Raw genomic sequence first — 16,737 nt, 5'->3', positions numbered from 1 at the left:
CAAAGGGCACAACCAAAAGATCAGACAAATGTGTAGCTAGATGGAGGTAGAATATTTCATAAGAAGAGGTTTATGACAATGGGTATTAATGAGAGAGGTAAATGGATGTTGACTAGTCTGTGACCATGTAGGACAAAGAAGACAGTAAAGTATAATACTATTAATAAATAGCTCTGACTCTGTAAGCTGATGCTTACTTAAAAGTGTGTTTTTAAATATATTTTTAATATACTGTATTCAATTACAGAACGTTACCAAAGGTGCAAGACACAAAATTGTCATCAGTATTCAGAAGCTCAAGGAAAGACAAAATCTCCTGAAATCTTTGGAAAGGGTAAGTCATGACCAGGCAAGCAGACATGTCCACATTCATCATGGAAAAATGGACCAAGTAAGATTCTCAGTTGGAAATGAACAGACTTACAGAGTATATCACATGGTTTCGTGACCAAGCTTAGAGAAATACAGTGATTTTGAAGTGAAATTTCCCGGTTATACCTGCTTCTTTATAACCTGATACTGAAACATGCTTATTCCCTGGGTCCAGGCCAACCTAAAACTCTGAGGAAGTGCCATCAAATGTACCCTTTTTGTATACATTTGCCTCTGCCTTGTGTACATTTGTAGACAATCAAAGGCTGAACCCTCGATGAGAGAGTATAAGGAATATGCAGGTGTTCTTGCTGACCACCCAGGGGAGGACCTGGTTTTGGGGAAAGCTGCCCCCAGAGTGGTGAACACCAACAGGTGCACTCCAGGTCCCAAGAGAGGGGGTCGAAAGCATCCGGCAGATGGCCATAGTTGGTTCTCAAGAGAATAATTTCAGACTTTAACTCAACAGAATGGGTCCCCATGACTGATAGGAACCATCTCAAAAATGCTACATGATGAAAAGAGTTTATTCCAACATTAAGAGCAGTTATCAGCCGCTTACTGTCCCTTTTTGTTTGCTGCCTACACAGGCCATCTTCTTATCTTTGTGTCAGGTAACAGTGTCGTTTCTAGGACTTAATCACTGTATGATTTCACTAAGGTCCAAAGGAGAGCGGGTCTGTTCCACAATACACATGCACCAGTGCTGCTCTGCCCTGGAGTTGGGATTCTTGTGCGGCTGGGAGTGGTGGCTGGGAAGTTTGAGGGTGTTTGTAGCCTGCAGAGCTTGAGTGGTAACCTAATAATTCCAGGGAGCCTTTGGAAGCGGACAAAGTATTGAGGGAGAGAGGTCTAAAGCAAGTTTTGTGAGCACATAAACATTTTAATGGCGTGGGAATTTTTTTAAAACTTATACACAAAGATATGGGTGAGTATAATTTTACATACACTATATAAAGTTATACTTAATGTGTATCACATATTGTATGTTATCTATATTTATGAAATATGCATATATAACTTTATAAGGAAAGTGTCTTTTAAAACCTCTGGCCAGATAGACTGGTAGAGGCTACTCACATGCACACCCGTGATTAAAGGCCTCTTCTCGATTAAAGTGAACTACAAATTACAAGTGAGCTACCCAGCTGAACCTGAGGGTATTGTTGTTTTTATTATTTTATTTTTTTATTTTTCTTAAAACATTATTTCTCGGCCGGGTGAGGTAGCTCACTCCTGTAATCCTACCCCTCTGGGAGGCCGAGGTGGGTGGATCGCTCGAGGTCAGGAGTTCGAGACCAGCCTGAGCGAGACCCCGTCTCTACTAAAAAAATAGAAATAAATTATCTGGACAACTAAAAATATATATAGAGAAAAAATTAGCCAGGCATGGTGGCGCATGCCTGTAGTCCCAGCTACTGGGGAGGCTGAGGCAGGAGGATTGCTTAAGCCCAGGAGTTTGAGGTTGCTGTGAGCTAGGCTGACGCCATGGCACTCACTCTAGCCCGGGCAACAAAGTGAGACTCTGTCTCAAAAAAAAAAAAAAAACTAAAAGCCTCTTTTGTTCTTTTTAATGTTATGGTAACTCCTTTAGCAAGCAGCTTGTCTCACTGAGTGATTATTGCCATTTTTAATATAAAAAACTGTTCTTTTGGGGGGGAACATTCAAAAGGCCAATTTACCCCTTATCTGCTAGAAAGTACAGAAAACATTTTGCATAGGGATTAGATTGCTAAGTGTTACACTGAATGAGCGATTTTCCCTCCTTATTTCTGGAGCATCCTTCGGGCAGTCATTCATTTCCTCCGTCACTGAGGAAACGTACCCACCCGAGGGACAAAGAGGCGGAATTGCCCACGCTAGGGCAGCCAGGTAGCAAGGGTGGCCCTGACGTGGTGATGTTTTCTGTGTCCCAGATTTCACATCTAGAATAATGTTGACTCCACAAAAATACTTTCTCCCCAGTTCACTGGAATGGGAAAGGTAAAAAGAGGCCAAACATAGTACAAAGTATGGTGGCAGCTAATGGCCAATTGCAAGGCGAGAGCGACTTGATTCAGTCTGACTTCTTTGAGAGAGGAGAGCTTGTGTCTGTCAGACAGCCAGGTTGTGCTTGCTTTGGGACACCTGAATGTTCAGACGTCCCTCCAACAGGCTGTCCCTGCAGGAGCTGAGGGCCTGGGGGTGGGGACTCTCCCCCTGGCATCCACGGAGGACAGCGCTTGGCTCTGCCTCTTCTGCTCCTGCAGGGAAGGGTTGTCTGAAACCTGTTACCGCTGATGGCACCAGTGACAGGCTCACATCAGCCATTTTCCAGGCACTCCCAGACAACCCTGGGCTGACCACGTCGTTGGCAATGCTGTCGTGCTGCCCGTGCCTGCCGCCAGCATTCTTACCTCACATAGAGCCCAGAGATTTCTAAGGAGATGGCTGGGGCCCCGCCCATTGCTAGTTCATAATCGGCAGTGGCTGCAGATGAGCTCCACGGCCAGAGCTCTTCCATTCAGTGACTGGACGCTGAACTAAGCAGCGGCCTGGTCTTGATTTGCCCCATCCACTGGAGGCTCACCGTGAGTAATGCGTGGTTCCTGCCTTGGGGAGCGAGGGACATGCATTGGGACAGTTAGATATGGTTCCACGTGATCTCACAATCCAGTGTGATCACTGTAATCACCAAGGCAGGGACTCTTCCTGGGGTGAAATAGACCACTCTGCAGTGGTGAGGGAGGGACACCTTTATAGGAGCCATGCTGGCTGGAAGCTCATTAGGAGACTAAAGCAGGTCTTGAATGGGACCTTGGACCAAAACAGAGGCACTGAGGATGGAGAAAGATAATAGAGATTGTTTACAGGGAGTCTGGTAGTTATCAGGAGGCCTGGGCTTGAGTGTCATGGCATTTGGGGACAGAAAATACAGGGAAGTGGGAAATGGAGTTCAGCTGGACGGGTTGAGTCTGAGGTGCCTGTGGGACCCCAAGTGGAAGTGGCAAGTCAGTGGCCCGAAGAGCAGGTCTGGAGTCCGTGAGCCCCACGGGGTTTGGAAGACCCAGCTGTGGGTCATCTGTGTGTACCTGGGAGTTGGCACTCCGGGAAGTGTGTGTCAAGTGGTAAAAGCCGAGGACAGACCTGAGGGGCACCATGAAATATGGGGGGACTGAGCGATAACAGAGGCTGAGCCCCACCCAGGGGGTCAGAGAGCATGGGAGGCGGGGCTCCCAGCAGGCGCCACGAGGTGCCACATTCAGTGGAAACCCAACACTGTGCCCTGGAACTGGCCCTCAGCAGGGCACTGCAGCCATGTCGAGAGGGGTTTCAAGGGAATGGGAGGGGACAGAAGCAGAAACCCGTGAACCAGCTGTGTGAATGTGTGATGAGGCTTTCGGGTGTGGATTCATAGACTTCTCAAGATATTTGATGGAAGAGGTAAAAGGAAAATTAAGATGGTCACTGGGGCAGATTTTTCAACATTTATCTTAAATCAAGAAAATGTTTGCACATGCTTTTGTTCACCATTTTTCCTTTCAACTCCCGAACTGTACAGCTAAACCATTTTCTGAGCCTGGAAGCCTGGCGTGGAGAAAGGAAATACTCGCACACTCACACACACATCCACCCTAGTTCCATTTATTTCTGCTTAAGGGAGAAATTGCTTCTCTGCGAGCCTGTGCCTTTCTTCAGATACGTCCAGATCTCATCCTCTTGAGTTCAGATCTGAGACCCTGATTTCACCAACTGCTACAGAGAAACAGCAGTTAAATTTAATAGTATTAAATGCTAAATATGTCCAGAGTAATAATACCTTATGCTAGTATGGTACACTTTATACTTTTTTTTTTCTTGAGACAGAGTCTCACTCTTTTGCCCCAGGTAGAGTGCAGTGGCATCATTATAGCTCACTGCAGCCTCCAACTCCTGGGCTCAAGCAATCCTCCTACCTCAGCCTCCCGAGTAGCTGGGACTACAGGCGCGTACCACAATGCCCAGCTAATTTTTCTATTTTTAGTAGAGACGGGGTCTCACTCTTGTTCAGGCTGATCTGAAATTCCTGAGCTCAAACGATCCTCCCACCTTGGCTTCCCAAAGTGCTAGGATTTACAGGTGTGAGCCACCGCGCCCGGCCTATACTCTTAAAAAATGTTTCACACTTTTCTGTGTGTTTGGCCTTTACAGCAAACCTCCTAAGGTAATCAGGACAGCTGTTCTTGTCCTTGTTTTAAGAGAAAGAGACTGAAGTGAGTCCAAACTCCAGAGCAGCCGATTCAGTCTCAGCCCTGGAGAAGCTCTTCAGCTTCATCTCTGGCTACTCTGAGCCCCGCTCAGCCACGTGGAGTATCCTTTCATCCTGTCTCCTACGTGTTATTCCTCTTTTCCTGAAACATGCACCCCCGCCCCCACCCACACAGTAGTGGTTAGGGGTCTCCCTTTTGTGTTCCCACAGCTCCCTGTCCTCATGCCTATCATGCCATGTGGGTGCCAGGAACTGTGAGCGTCTCAGGGTGAGGATTGTGACATATTTGTTTTTATGTCCCCAGTGCATAACAGCACCTGGCTGATGGGAGGGCTCAGCAGCTGAGGGTCAATGAAAGGAGGAGAGAAAGAAGGGATTTAAGGAGATACAGGAGTCCTGTCCGTCATGTGAGAAGTCCCAGTTCTCCTTACACAAAGGGAAGGATGGGGCCGGAGACAAAATACATAAGTGATGGGGACACTTTGGCTGCTCTAATCTCCCTTTTCCAAATGGTTTGTGCCTTGTTGATGTCACATGCCCATGAACCAGACTTCCTCCAAGACCTAAGCAGCCAGGCCGGGCTGGGATGGTGAGAAAGTAATTCCTTCCTGCTTGTCCACAGAGCAGTGGCTGTGGCCAGCGGCGGGCCAGACTTCTGCTGTCTGCTTTCAAAGGCGCTCCTCGGCACGGTGGCTTTGTATTGGCATGTTAGTTAATGGACAGCTTCATTTTGCCTCTTTGTATTTATAAGGTAGGGTTATATTTTTGGTATGAAGGATCAATAGAGGCTTGGGTGGATTCCCGATTTTTGTCAACATGGAGAATTGAGAGCACTAGGTTGAGTTCCATTCAGGCCATTTCCCTGCCTCCTTTTCAATTTGGGCACTCTGTGCTGAGTTCAGGAATTCGTTTTTAAGAGTCAGGAACATGGCTGGGCACGGTGGCTCACACCTGTAATCCCAGCACTCTGGGAGGCCGGGGTGGGAGGATCACTTGAGGTCAAGAGTTCAAGACCAGCCTGAGCAAGAGACCCCGTCTCTACTAAAAATAGAAAAAAATATTAGCAAGGTGACTAAAAATAGACAAAATTAGCCAGGCGTGGTGGTACACGCATGTAGTCCCAGCTACTCAGGAGGCTGAGTCTGGAGGATCACTTGAGCCCAGGAGTTTGAGGTGCTGCTAGGCTGACACCCTGGCACTCTAGCCCAGGCAACAGAGTGAGACTCTGTCTTAAAAAAAAAAAAAAAAAAAAAAAACCGTCAGGAACATGACTTAAAGGTCAAAGTTTCACCCCAGTGGTGCTGGCATGAGCAGAGGATTGGCCAAATGGTCATAAGCCAAGTGTTATCTTTGAGGCAATAGCTTGAAGTTTATGCGGGCGGTGAAGGGGAACAAAACTCAACTCTACATGATTCTTGAGAAGTTATATTTTACAGAAAGTGTCCGACATTATTCATTATGTCTATGGTTTCTTTTTTTGGTGTGGTTGTCTCCAATAGAAGAATAAGATAAGATTTGAATTTAGGGCATGCATATGTTTCCTGTCTGAAGGAGTTCAGCTCTTCACACAACCAAAATCATCTTCTCTCACCACTAACTACAGAAGCCTTCTTGCCATGTGACAAGAGCAGGCAAGGGTTTGGTGGCAGTTGACAGAGTGTCACAAGCACTCATTTGCTCACCTCGGTGTTAGCAGCCATGTGGGGTGGCATGGCAGGGATACACGTGACCACTCAGCTTGGCTGCCAAGTCCCTTTCATGGGGAAGCCCCGTCCCTTTTTTTCTCTTTTCCCTTCCCCTCCTCAGTCATGGGCTGGACAAGGAGGTCAGTACCTTCCACAACCCAGGTGCTGGCTGGGCAGTTGGCAGGAGCAAAGGCGGTAGGTGCTCACCTGGCGGGGGTCAGCCAGCTCACCTCCCTGTGCCCTGCCCTGGCCAGATCGCCAGGTCCAAAGTCAGGGAAGCCAGTCACACGGTGGCGTCCGGGCTCTGGGACAGCACCAGTCCCAGGCTGGGCAGCAGAGACAGTGGGGCTGCTCAGGGCACACCCACCCGCACAGACGTGCCATGTGTAGAGGAAGGTGGACGCCTTCTGAAGCCCTCCTGTCTAGAAGGAAAATGGACTCTCTCCCCTAAAATAGGCCGAATGGTGGCCCTGGCCAGGTCTGCGACAATTCTGGTGGCTAACTAAAATTTCACTTCCTTCACAAACCCTTCTTGCCAACTAGGCTAAGGCACAATTCAGGCTCCACTTCCAACCCCTCCCCCTCAAAAGAAAGCAAAAGACAGGGTGTGACTGTTGGTGTCCTTTGCTGCCCAGAATTGAAGCACGCGTGTCCAAGGCTGCCGTCCTCAGCTTTCCTTTTTCTGATCGATCAGGAAGGTTTGGGTGCAGAAATGATCGCGTTCCATATGTTTGCATTCCCTGACATCCTCCAGCACGTGTTCTTCATGAGAGAGGATCCCAGGAAGGGATTGGATACTCACGTGCCAGGCTTTTTAAATTATGTCCCTGCTATTCTGGGCTCTCAGAAGATTAAATGCTTCATTAGTAATCAGGGCCCTGATTGTCAGTGTCCTTCCTGGGTCCCAGGGAAGCCTTGCCTGCACGAGCACTGGGGGAAGCTTGTGGCAGAGGGCCCAGCCCACCCACCACGCCAGGGAAGGCCCCAGGCCCCTGTGCCCTAGCCACGCACAGCTAGGCCTCTGGGAGTCCCTGGGACGGAGATTAGTGTCTGTGAGAATCAACTTTCATTCTTTTTTCTGATAAGCAGTGCCTAGTGCACCAAACTGCAAAATGATCCAATTTTATTATACAACACGTAAAGACATGTTACACATACACATTATACATATTTCTCTCCACAGTGATCCTTCTAGAACATGTCACTCCCTTGCTCAAAACCTTCCCAGGTTTCCCGTCTCATTTAGAGTAAGTTCCAGCATCCCTGCCCCAGCCCGCAGGGTCAGGCCCGCGTGGCTCCTGGGAACTCCTTTCCCACCCTGCTCGCCCGCGGGCTGCCCGCTGTTCCTCACGTGCTCCCACCTCAGGGCCTGTGCCCTCCGCCCGCAACGTCCTCCCCAGGGTCTCCGTGCCCACGCTCATTCGAGACCCTGCGCCTGTGTCACCCTCTACAAGAGTCTCCCCTCGTGGCAGCCCTGGCCCATGACACAGCCCTGGCATCATATGTTCGTCTTGTCGCAGGTTGTAAACCTGCTAGGGGAAGCCTAAAGGCTGTTTCCACTGTATTCCTACGCCCGGCACCCCCCTGCCTAGCACGGTGCCTGGCACATAGGAGCACTCAACTCATGCTTGGTCATTTCACAGAGAAGCACATGATAGAGTGACAGACACTAACCCTGCAGCTTTACAAATATTGACATCATCGCAACCACCCGACGAGGCAGCTACTATTGTTGTCCTCACTTTGTACACAGGGCCTCTGAGGCACAGAGAGGTTAAGTCATTTGCTCAAGGTCACACAGCAGTGCCAGGATTCAAGCTGGGGCATCTGACCCAGAGTCTCTGCTCGTGTCATGGGCTGGGTGAAGGTGTGCATGAATGGGTTCCTTCATCTAAAATCATACACGAAACAAAGCCATCACATGACCCAACTTTGTTACACAACTTCTAGAGCGTGTGAATGTAAAATGTATAAATGTATTGTGTAGAACTATGCTGAAGGAGCCGGAAAAGAAAACGTACCCACCTGTTTTAGTGGTCACCTCTAGATAGCGGGGCTGTCATGTGATGTATATTTTCCTCACTGTACACATCTGCATTTTCCAAGCTGTCCACCTGAGCCAAGGTTAGGATGATACAACCTAGATGGCCGCTGTTCGCACGGGCCTCCTGCTGCAGGGACCAGCAGCCACAGACCGTACCTGGGAACAGCTGCGGGCGGGGAGGGCAGGCACGGAGGGGGCGGCCCCTGTGCCGGTGGGACAGGTCTTTTCTTTCCCTGACTGTCCAGGACATCATCGAGGGGGGCAGCCTGCGCATCCCACTCCAGGAGCTGCACCAGATGATCCTGACGCCCATCAAGGCCTACAGCTCCCCGAGTGCCACCCCGGAGGCTCGCCACCGGGAACCGCAGGCCCCGCACCAGCCCTCGCTGATGGGCCCCGAGAGCCAGAGCCCCGACGGCAAAGACAGTGGTGCAGCCACCGGTGCCACGGCCACCCCCTCGGCTGGGGCCAGCGGCGGGCTCCAGCCACACCAGCTGAGCAGCTGTGACGGGGAGCTGGCTGTCGCCCCGCTGCCCGAGGGGGACCTTCCCGGGCAGTTCACACGCGTCATGGGAAAAGGTAGAGTCCGATCATCCCCTTTCCCCCTTTTTCTGCTCCCTGATTCTGCTAACCAGAGCCATGGGTTCCTGGAGGGCCTCCTGGGGGTGCTGGATAAACCGCGTTCCTGACAGATGTCACCAGCTCTGTTTCGCAGATAAGGAACATCCAGCTCAGAGAGGTTAAGCCCTTTGGACTTGCACGCCAGTCCCTCTGACCCCCAAAGCCCTACTCCTTCACCCCTTTCTCTCCACCTCCCTCAGACCAGGGCATGCTGGGCCGTCCCGCCGCGGTGCTCACTGGCCCTCGGGGGAGGAAGGTGGGATGGACTCTGGAAAAACCGATTTCAGGAACAAACCACTCACTTGGTGGCTGATCCACTCCCCAAAGCAAAAGTGGCAGGAAACGATTGACAGGCTAAAGGGGTACAGGTCCCAGAGCTCCCCGTGCAGAAGGATGCTGGGCCTTTCCGTGGCCTCTCTCCTCACCACCCAGAGTATTTCCAGATGTGGCCAGAATTTGGAGAATTCTCGTCTCGGAGCTAAAAGTTCTTCAGTGTCTATTGCATTTATGTTCTCCCCTCAGGGTTGCTCCACCATGTGACACTCTAGTGCTAATGGCTTGTGTTGATTTAGCCATTGCTATGTACCAGGCCCAGTTCTCTGTGTTTACCTGTGCAGCTTACTTAATCCCCAAATTACCCCATTTTACAGGGGAGGAAACTGAGGCACACAGGCTAATTAGCCCATCTAGGCTGACACAGTTGATGGCAGAGCTGGGGTTTGAACCCTCAGTCTCTCTATCATCTGATGGTCACCACCATGCCTTCTTACAAGCTAAAGATAGAACCCGTTAAGTTCCACGTGATGGCTCCCCTTAGCTCTTAGGTGATAAAACCCAAACTTAAAGAATCACTTGTCATCTGGCCCCTCCTTGCTACCTCTGCTGCCCCTACTACCTCCATTCTATACTCCAGACAGACTTTATATCTTTCAGTTCTCAAAAGCTTGCATATTCTCTTACCTCTGAGTCTGTGTGTACTTCCTTTCTGCCTAGAACCTGGGGCCCTACTAGTTCGTACAAAGCCTTAATATAAATTACAAAATGGCACCCTTCTGGGTGGATGTGGCACTGCAGGCACTCACCTTGGTATGTATTTGTGCAGTGCACAACCTGCACATCTGTATGTGACAGCCTTGCCTATAACGCTCTTTCTCCCACCCATTCTCTTCACCTGTGTCATGCCTCCTCATGCTCCCAGTCTCAGCTCAGTCCTCACATGCCCCAGGAAGGCTGCCTTATCCACATGGTGGGTGAGGTACCCCTCACATGCCCCAGATCCCCTTTGCTTTCCTAGTATTGACCAAGTTCACACTAGATTGTAATTGTCTGTCTGTAATTGACTGCATCTCCATTAGTATGCAGTACTGTCAGACCACTTTTAGTAGCCACCGAATACCCTGCCTATAACACGGTGCTTACGGTAGGTGCCTGATAGGTATTTGTTGCACAAATTGAGGGATGATAGTATCTAAAGTTAGGCCTTCCCAAGGACTATCCAAGCGTACCGTGGCCATGCTGTGTGCGTGTCTATAGGGCAGGATGGGCGTCACAGCATGGCCCTTTGGGTAAGAGCACCCTTTCCACCCGGACTACCCTCTGCCTTCCCTGGGGCTCAGACTCTTGTGTCCATATCCTTGAAAATGTCCACCATTAGAATAATTTGTGCTTGATGGGACGTTTCACAAGAAATCTTGATTATTTAAAAAATGTGGTGAAGGTCAGCACTTTTCCTCTGGGAGGGGAAAACAATTTTTTTCCCTTTATTGTCCAATATTTCAGACCATTTTAAGAAGCCAAGATTTCACCAATAGAAATGGCCACCTGAGCCTCATAGTTGCAGTAAGAATAATCCTTGATGATCCTACAAAAACCTTAAATTCATAGAAATTCGGTTCAGGAGATGACTCATAGCTTCCTTTGGAGCTTGATGGCCAGGGTGGGCCTTTGTTCTCCCTCCTCCACCTCCCCTGCCCGTACCCACACCCACCCACCCTCCACTGTGCTGGATCAGAACAGATTTCCCCAGGGGTGAAGCCACAGCCCTGCCAAGCCCATATAGGACAGCTTGTGGACGTCAGCCCCCTTCCCGTGAGACCCACACTCCTATGGTACTGCTGCTTTATATTTTAACTACTTTGAAAGGAATTACTAATATAAACCCAATTCATGTTCAACATACACAATTTAAACAAAATGGTGGAAAGTGAAAAACAGCCCTCCTTCCCCTCAAGCCCTGCCATCTTCCTCCCCAGGGATGGTGACTGTTAAGTTTTGGGATATCCTTTCTGAAACTTTATCATCATATACAAGCACATGAATACCTACTTTTATATACACATACAGGCCTTACATTCTTTTCTGCAGCTTGGTAGATTTTTTCAATATTTTATATTAATACTTTCAATATTTCCATCAATACAAATGGCACCATCTCATTCTTTTTTAAAGGTTGCATACTCTTCCACTGTCTGCATAAACCATAATTTATTTAACAGGGTCCCGATTGATGGACATTGAGGTGGTTTCCAAGTTTTTGTTTTGCCAAACAATGCTATACTGAAAAATCTCTGTGCAAAGGCCGAGGAATAAATGCATTCTGTGACAGATTGGTCATGCAGGGTTAGGGAGAGGGAGGGATCAAGTGTGATGCCCAAGTTTCAAGCTTGGTCTACTGGAGTGCCGGATGTTTTTGCTCTTTGGTTGACTGCTTTTGTCCACACATGTCCTCTGTGGCCTTGTAGACACCACACCAAAGTCAGAGCTTTGTGGCCTCTATAACAAGAGTAGCATGGGCCACACCAACATGGCCGTGAGAAGTCCAGCGTCGCGTGTATGTGGGGGTGTGTGTGTGTGTCCATCCTCTACCCGCAGATCAACTCTGCTCCCTCCTTGGCAGCACGTACTTGAGTGTGTAGGTGAGCCTGTGTGTGCATACCTGTGCACGTCCCTCTGAGAAGGTGACCCTCCAGTGACTGAGCAGCAGGCCTCCTGTTCAGGCGCACACCCACACGCCTCCCAGCCTAAAAGAGGTGCCAGCCCGTTCCTCTAAACACAAACGCCACTGCCTCTCCACCTGGCCAGAGGCGCACGCTCATTCATAAGATCACGGAGACTGCTCTCTGCTGTGTCGGTGGTCTTTAATGCTTGTGAAGCCTGCTCACACAGAGCCACTTTTATAGAAGAAGAGCTCAGGACGCTGCTGCTCACTGCTGCGTTCTTCTCGCAAAGTGTCTTATTGCAGAAGGCTTAATATAGAATGGTATGACTGGAATTAACCCAAGGGGCTTCTCGAGGCAAGGGCTGCCGTGGAATGAGGAGCCTCCTGGCCTTTTTTGTGAACCTTACGTAAAGCTACAGACACACATACCTCTCAACATGTTGGTCCTGAAAGGAAATCAGAGGCAGATCTCAGGGGTTAGCCCGGGTGTGCATTTTTCTAACTCATCTGCTTTTTTTTTTTTTTTTTTTTAAATTCACAGTGTGCACTCAGCTCTTGGTCTCCAGACCTGATGAGGAAAATATAAGTTCCTATTTACAGCTCATAGACAAGTGTCTAATTCATGAGGTGAGTAGTGACAGGTTTTACCAAACTGTTTTTCTCATTGCTTAGAAATGGTTCTCAGAGTTTCTGTGATGTGATCGCTTTGGTCTCCAGCAACTTGTTTTTGAGGGGTGAACAGTCATTAATAATAGTTTGGGCAGAACTAGGCCATGACAGCTTCAGACCTAAACACAGCTTGTGTATTCCCGTGGCGTCCAAAGATTCGCCCGGACCGAGAGCTCTGCCGTGAGGGTGAACGCCTGACAGAGCTTCTGACGCCAGAAGCATCCCCGAGTGACCGAGCCTGGGGAGCTTAGCGCAGAGCCCTGCCACCCAGCTCTGGGCATGCTCGAGTCTTTTTAAATTGTCGTGTTGAACTCTTTGCCTTTTAGCTCGGGGAAACGGGAGGAAGAGAGCCAGCACACACAAGAAGTAATGCGTGTTTGTGGGCCGATGGCTGTTGAGCCGCATTTATTTTGACTTGTGATTTCTGTAGGATGGGTATTTGCCACACGTCCTCGTGAAGGAGGCTCGAGGCAGGGAGGAGGGGTGCCCACCTGCCTCTCGGAGCGCAGCCTGCTCGTGCAGGGCGAGGCGATTCCTGGGCACGCCGGCCAGCCCTCCACCCTGGCGGCTGCCCTGCGGGACGGGTGGAGAAGAGGGGTTGTGTCTCAGGTCCAGGACTCCGGTGGCTCCTTGGCACACACCCCCCAAAGGGTAACAGAGACAAGATCTAGGCTGGAGAAACTGGGGACCAGATAAACCTAGCGAGGTCTTTTTGTAGGAATCTGATGTGAGAATGAGGTGGTAGAGGCCCCAGGCCTCCTCGCCATTGCCCTGTTGGCAGCCAGAACCCAGGGGCCGGTGGGCTCCAGCGCAGGGGTGCCCAGCGCAGTGGTGTGGCCCTTCCGGCCTGCCTCTCACACCGCCCCCCCCAGCTGCCACACAGGCAGCAGGCTACTGAAGGTCCCGTTTAGTTCTTGGGGGATGTACCCCCCCCTCTGGGATTCTACCCTAGCCCCTCCTTCCCCACTCCCTTCAATCCCATTTTTGCGGTTTCTTCTCCCAGCAGTGTGAATTTCTGTGTGCCCTGGCGGCTCCAGCCACAGCTCTCTGTCACAGCGTGATTACAGTGACCGGCTTGCCTAGGTTGGGAGCTCATCCAACGTATAGGGTTTTTCACTGAAAAAATGTTATATTTTTTCTATTTAACGGTTTCCCCAGAGCGACCAGGTACTGTCTGATGATGGCTGACGCCCACTGAAGGGTTTGTGTATTTGTGTCAGGAAGGGACAAGCCCGCCTTTGCCCAAGCTCTGACTAACCCTTTTCTGTTTCCAATCCTGACACCGTGTTTGTATTGGCCGGCGAAAAGCGACAGAAAGAAGAGAAGGCAAGAACACGGGGAAGGATGTCACAACTTGCTCATTCCATAGATACTTACTGAGCACCCAGGCCCTGTCCCTAGCTAGGTGGCTTAGGTGCGAGAGCGGTGGGTGAGACAGAGAAAACGGGCCATCACATTCATGATGACAAAGCCTCTGATAAGGTCATCCCTGCACCCCTGAAGCACAGAGGAGCAGCAGCACCTTCCCCAGAGCCAACCCGGGCATTGCCTCAGAGGAGCCGACCCCGCACCGAGACCTGGAGGTTCGGTGGAGACTTGTTTGCGCAGGGCTCTGTTTTACTGGGGAAGAGGATGTTTGCAGGGGGTTGAAGCAAACGGGTCAAGGGAAAATCTAAGCTTCTGAAAAAGCAAACGGGAGCTCTGCTTCCTCTCCTGCACCCACTCAGCATCAGGGCTTCCAGAGACTGGGGGACAAGGTCCCTTCCACCTCGCCTCTAGTGGCCAGGCCATGAGACAAAAATGACAAGTCCTCCAGCTGCCTCTGCTCAAAGCGCAGCCTGCCTCGTTGGTCCAGCCCTGCACTCTGCCCTGACGCCTCGCCCTCCTGGGCTCCCCAGCTCTGAGTTTCTTTCTTTCCCTTTTGCCTCTCTGAGAGCTGAGTGATTTGGAGTGCAGATGGCACCAGGTGGGGGCTCTTGGGGACAGGATCACAGGCAGGGAGGTGCCGGGTAAAACAGTTTCAAGAGGAAAGGCCTGCACGCTGCTGAAGGGAAAATGCTGGTCAAGGCTTCTTCTTATTATTCTAGTTCAAGAAAGAGGAAAAGCATCTGAGTAACTTTGCACAGCCTCAGGTGATTCTGTGTGGCCAGAGCACGCCCTGCCCGTGAGGCCCGTGGAGACACAGCCTCCATGCTGGAGGAAGGCTAGGCCCGGGCTCAGCAAGACAGGCCTCCCTTTCACAGCCCGAACACGCTGTCCTTTAGGGGGCTGGAAGCGGGGAAGGTGTTGATCAAGCCAGCACACCTCCCTTCCTCCCCCGGGGTGAAGGGACCAAGTCTCTAGAGTAATAAAAGGAGGATAGGAAAGTTCTGAATTTTACATCTAAGACCAGTCACTTCGAGTCCTGGGTTATAATCCCAGGCCTTTCGCTACTTTGCTGTGTCTTGAGGTGTTTGTAGAAGGATGGGTTCTTGCCCCTCTGTGAGCCTTTTAATCCAGCCACATAAACTGTGGGGTGCATCGTAGCTGTCTTCCTCCAGACTGACTGGTCTGGGCCTGATGGGGACAGAGGACTCTGAAGTGGTGGCTGGGGGTATCTGGGCAGTCTCCAGGCATGGAGCCCTCCCTTCCCCACCAGGCCCCCGAGGAAGCTGCTCTGCAGCCCAACCTGGGGCTGCCAGTGGAGCGGGTGCAGTGAGATATCAGGCATCATGGCCGACAGCAGATCCCCCGTAAGGAAGGACTCTTCTGCAGGTACAGGAAGCAGTTTTCAGAAATCGCTGCAGTCAGCTGTGACCAAGCTCCAGCGCACTGACTCAACACCTCCTAGCTGAGAAGAACCGGCCACCGCACGCCCTCAGCACTGCTGAGGGGCTCGCTCCCTCTGCAACCCTGGACGAAGTGAGCCTGATGCCCCACGTGAGAGGGGATGGGCTGGCCACTGCAGAGGGGTAAACATTTCCATCTTGGAGGCTGTTTGCCGCCATGGGAGATGTGTGTGCAATGACGTCTTGGGAAGCACATCTATAAAGTGAGCCATTCACTCCTTTGCCACTTGGAAACTCAGGCCAGTTGTCCTTCGGGTTGGCTCCAGACCAGCTCAGTATTGCAGTTTTGAGACCTTGAAGTCATTTGATTTGTGCTGTTGTTGGAGCTGAAGATCATGGTTGAATAACAAATGTGAGGAACACCCACGTCACCACCAAACAGCTGGTCTGTGCAACCAGAAAAACCTGGTTAGAGCATCTGTAAGCAGCGGGTATTGAACCATTAGTAAGAGCTAGGCACGTCCTAAATATTCTAAGTGCTTTTCATGTGTTATTTCATTCTCACAACATCCCTTTGAGGGAGATACTGTTATCCTCAGTTTTCAGAAGGAACCGAGTCCTGGGTAGAAGACCTTGCATAAGGGTAAGCAGGGATTCGAGCCCTGCCCATCTGCATCCAGAGCCTTCCTCCAGCCCAGTCTTCCTGCAGCGTGCCTGCATCTCTGTCCCTGCTCAGCACTGGGCTGCATAAGCCAGTCAAAAGCAGATTCTGTCCTCTCCCTTTCTTAGTCCAGCAGAAATGTTTGCCTTCTGCCCGGTTTTCAGAGGTATTCCTGTGTACTTGCACATTCAGGGAGCATCATCAATAAATGAGGGCCATGGAGGAGAACCACATCCTCACCTTCCAGTGGTGAGCCCGACCGCCACACGCCTGCAAGGGGGCCGCACCTCTTTCTCTACTGGGGCACATGGCCCTACAGTTGGGCAGCCCTCCTTGATGAATATTCTTAATGGCATTTGGCTAAGGTCACCCGGGAGGAAGGGGATTGCAAGTTGTCAGCGATGTTTCCATGGTATGATTAACATGCTTTTGCTTTTGTGCACAGAGCTCTCCTGCGTTTAGGTCCGTAAAGATTAAGCATCATCGGGAGAAAATTAAGCTGTCATTTTTTTTTCTCTCCATTTAAGGAATCTGTTTCATTTATGGGAACTAGTCATTTAGTCTGTTGCTCTAAGTAATATTTTATTACTACTTAAAGATTTCATGCCTTATTGACAAAACTCGGGAGTCTTATCTCCATCGTTGTTACCGCTAATCAATCAAATCTGATGGGTTCCCGCAGCAACATGTTCTGGGCACTTGGCAGGAGATTCATATATCACGTGGGGTCCTTGACATCTAGAATACCGTG

At 50.3% G+C, this 16,737-nt stretch overlaps 1 protein-coding gene across 5 annotated transcripts in view; it reads left to right on the top strand.

Moving 5' to 3' along the window:
* SAMD4A (sterile alpha motif domain containing 4A) overlaps window positions 1-16,737 on the top strand; it is a 207,873-nt gene that overhangs the window by 167,119 nt on the left and 24,017 nt on the right. For all 5 annotated transcript variants that reach the window (XM_045566851.1, XM_045566875.1, XM_045566858.1 and 2 more), the window contains 3 exons: window positions 248-334; window positions 8,575-8,908; window positions 12,430-12,515. In XM_045566851.1, the coding sequence (XP_045422807.1) occupies window positions 248-334; window positions 8,575-8,908; window positions 12,430-12,515 (507 nt within the window). The remainder of the gene's footprint in view (window positions 1-247; window positions 335-8,574; window positions 8,909-12,429; window positions 12,516-16,737) is intronic.

This window comes from Lemur catta, chromosome 1, assembly GCF_020740605.2.
Source record: "Lemur catta isolate mLemCat1 chromosome 1, mLemCat1.pri, whole genome shotgun sequence".
Classification (NCBI taxonomy): domain Eukaryota; kingdom Metazoa; phylum Chordata; class Mammalia; order Primates; family Lemuridae; genus Lemur; species Lemur catta.
Note: the sequence above shows the minus strand (reverse complement) of the source record. Positions and strands in the feature narration are given on the sequence as shown.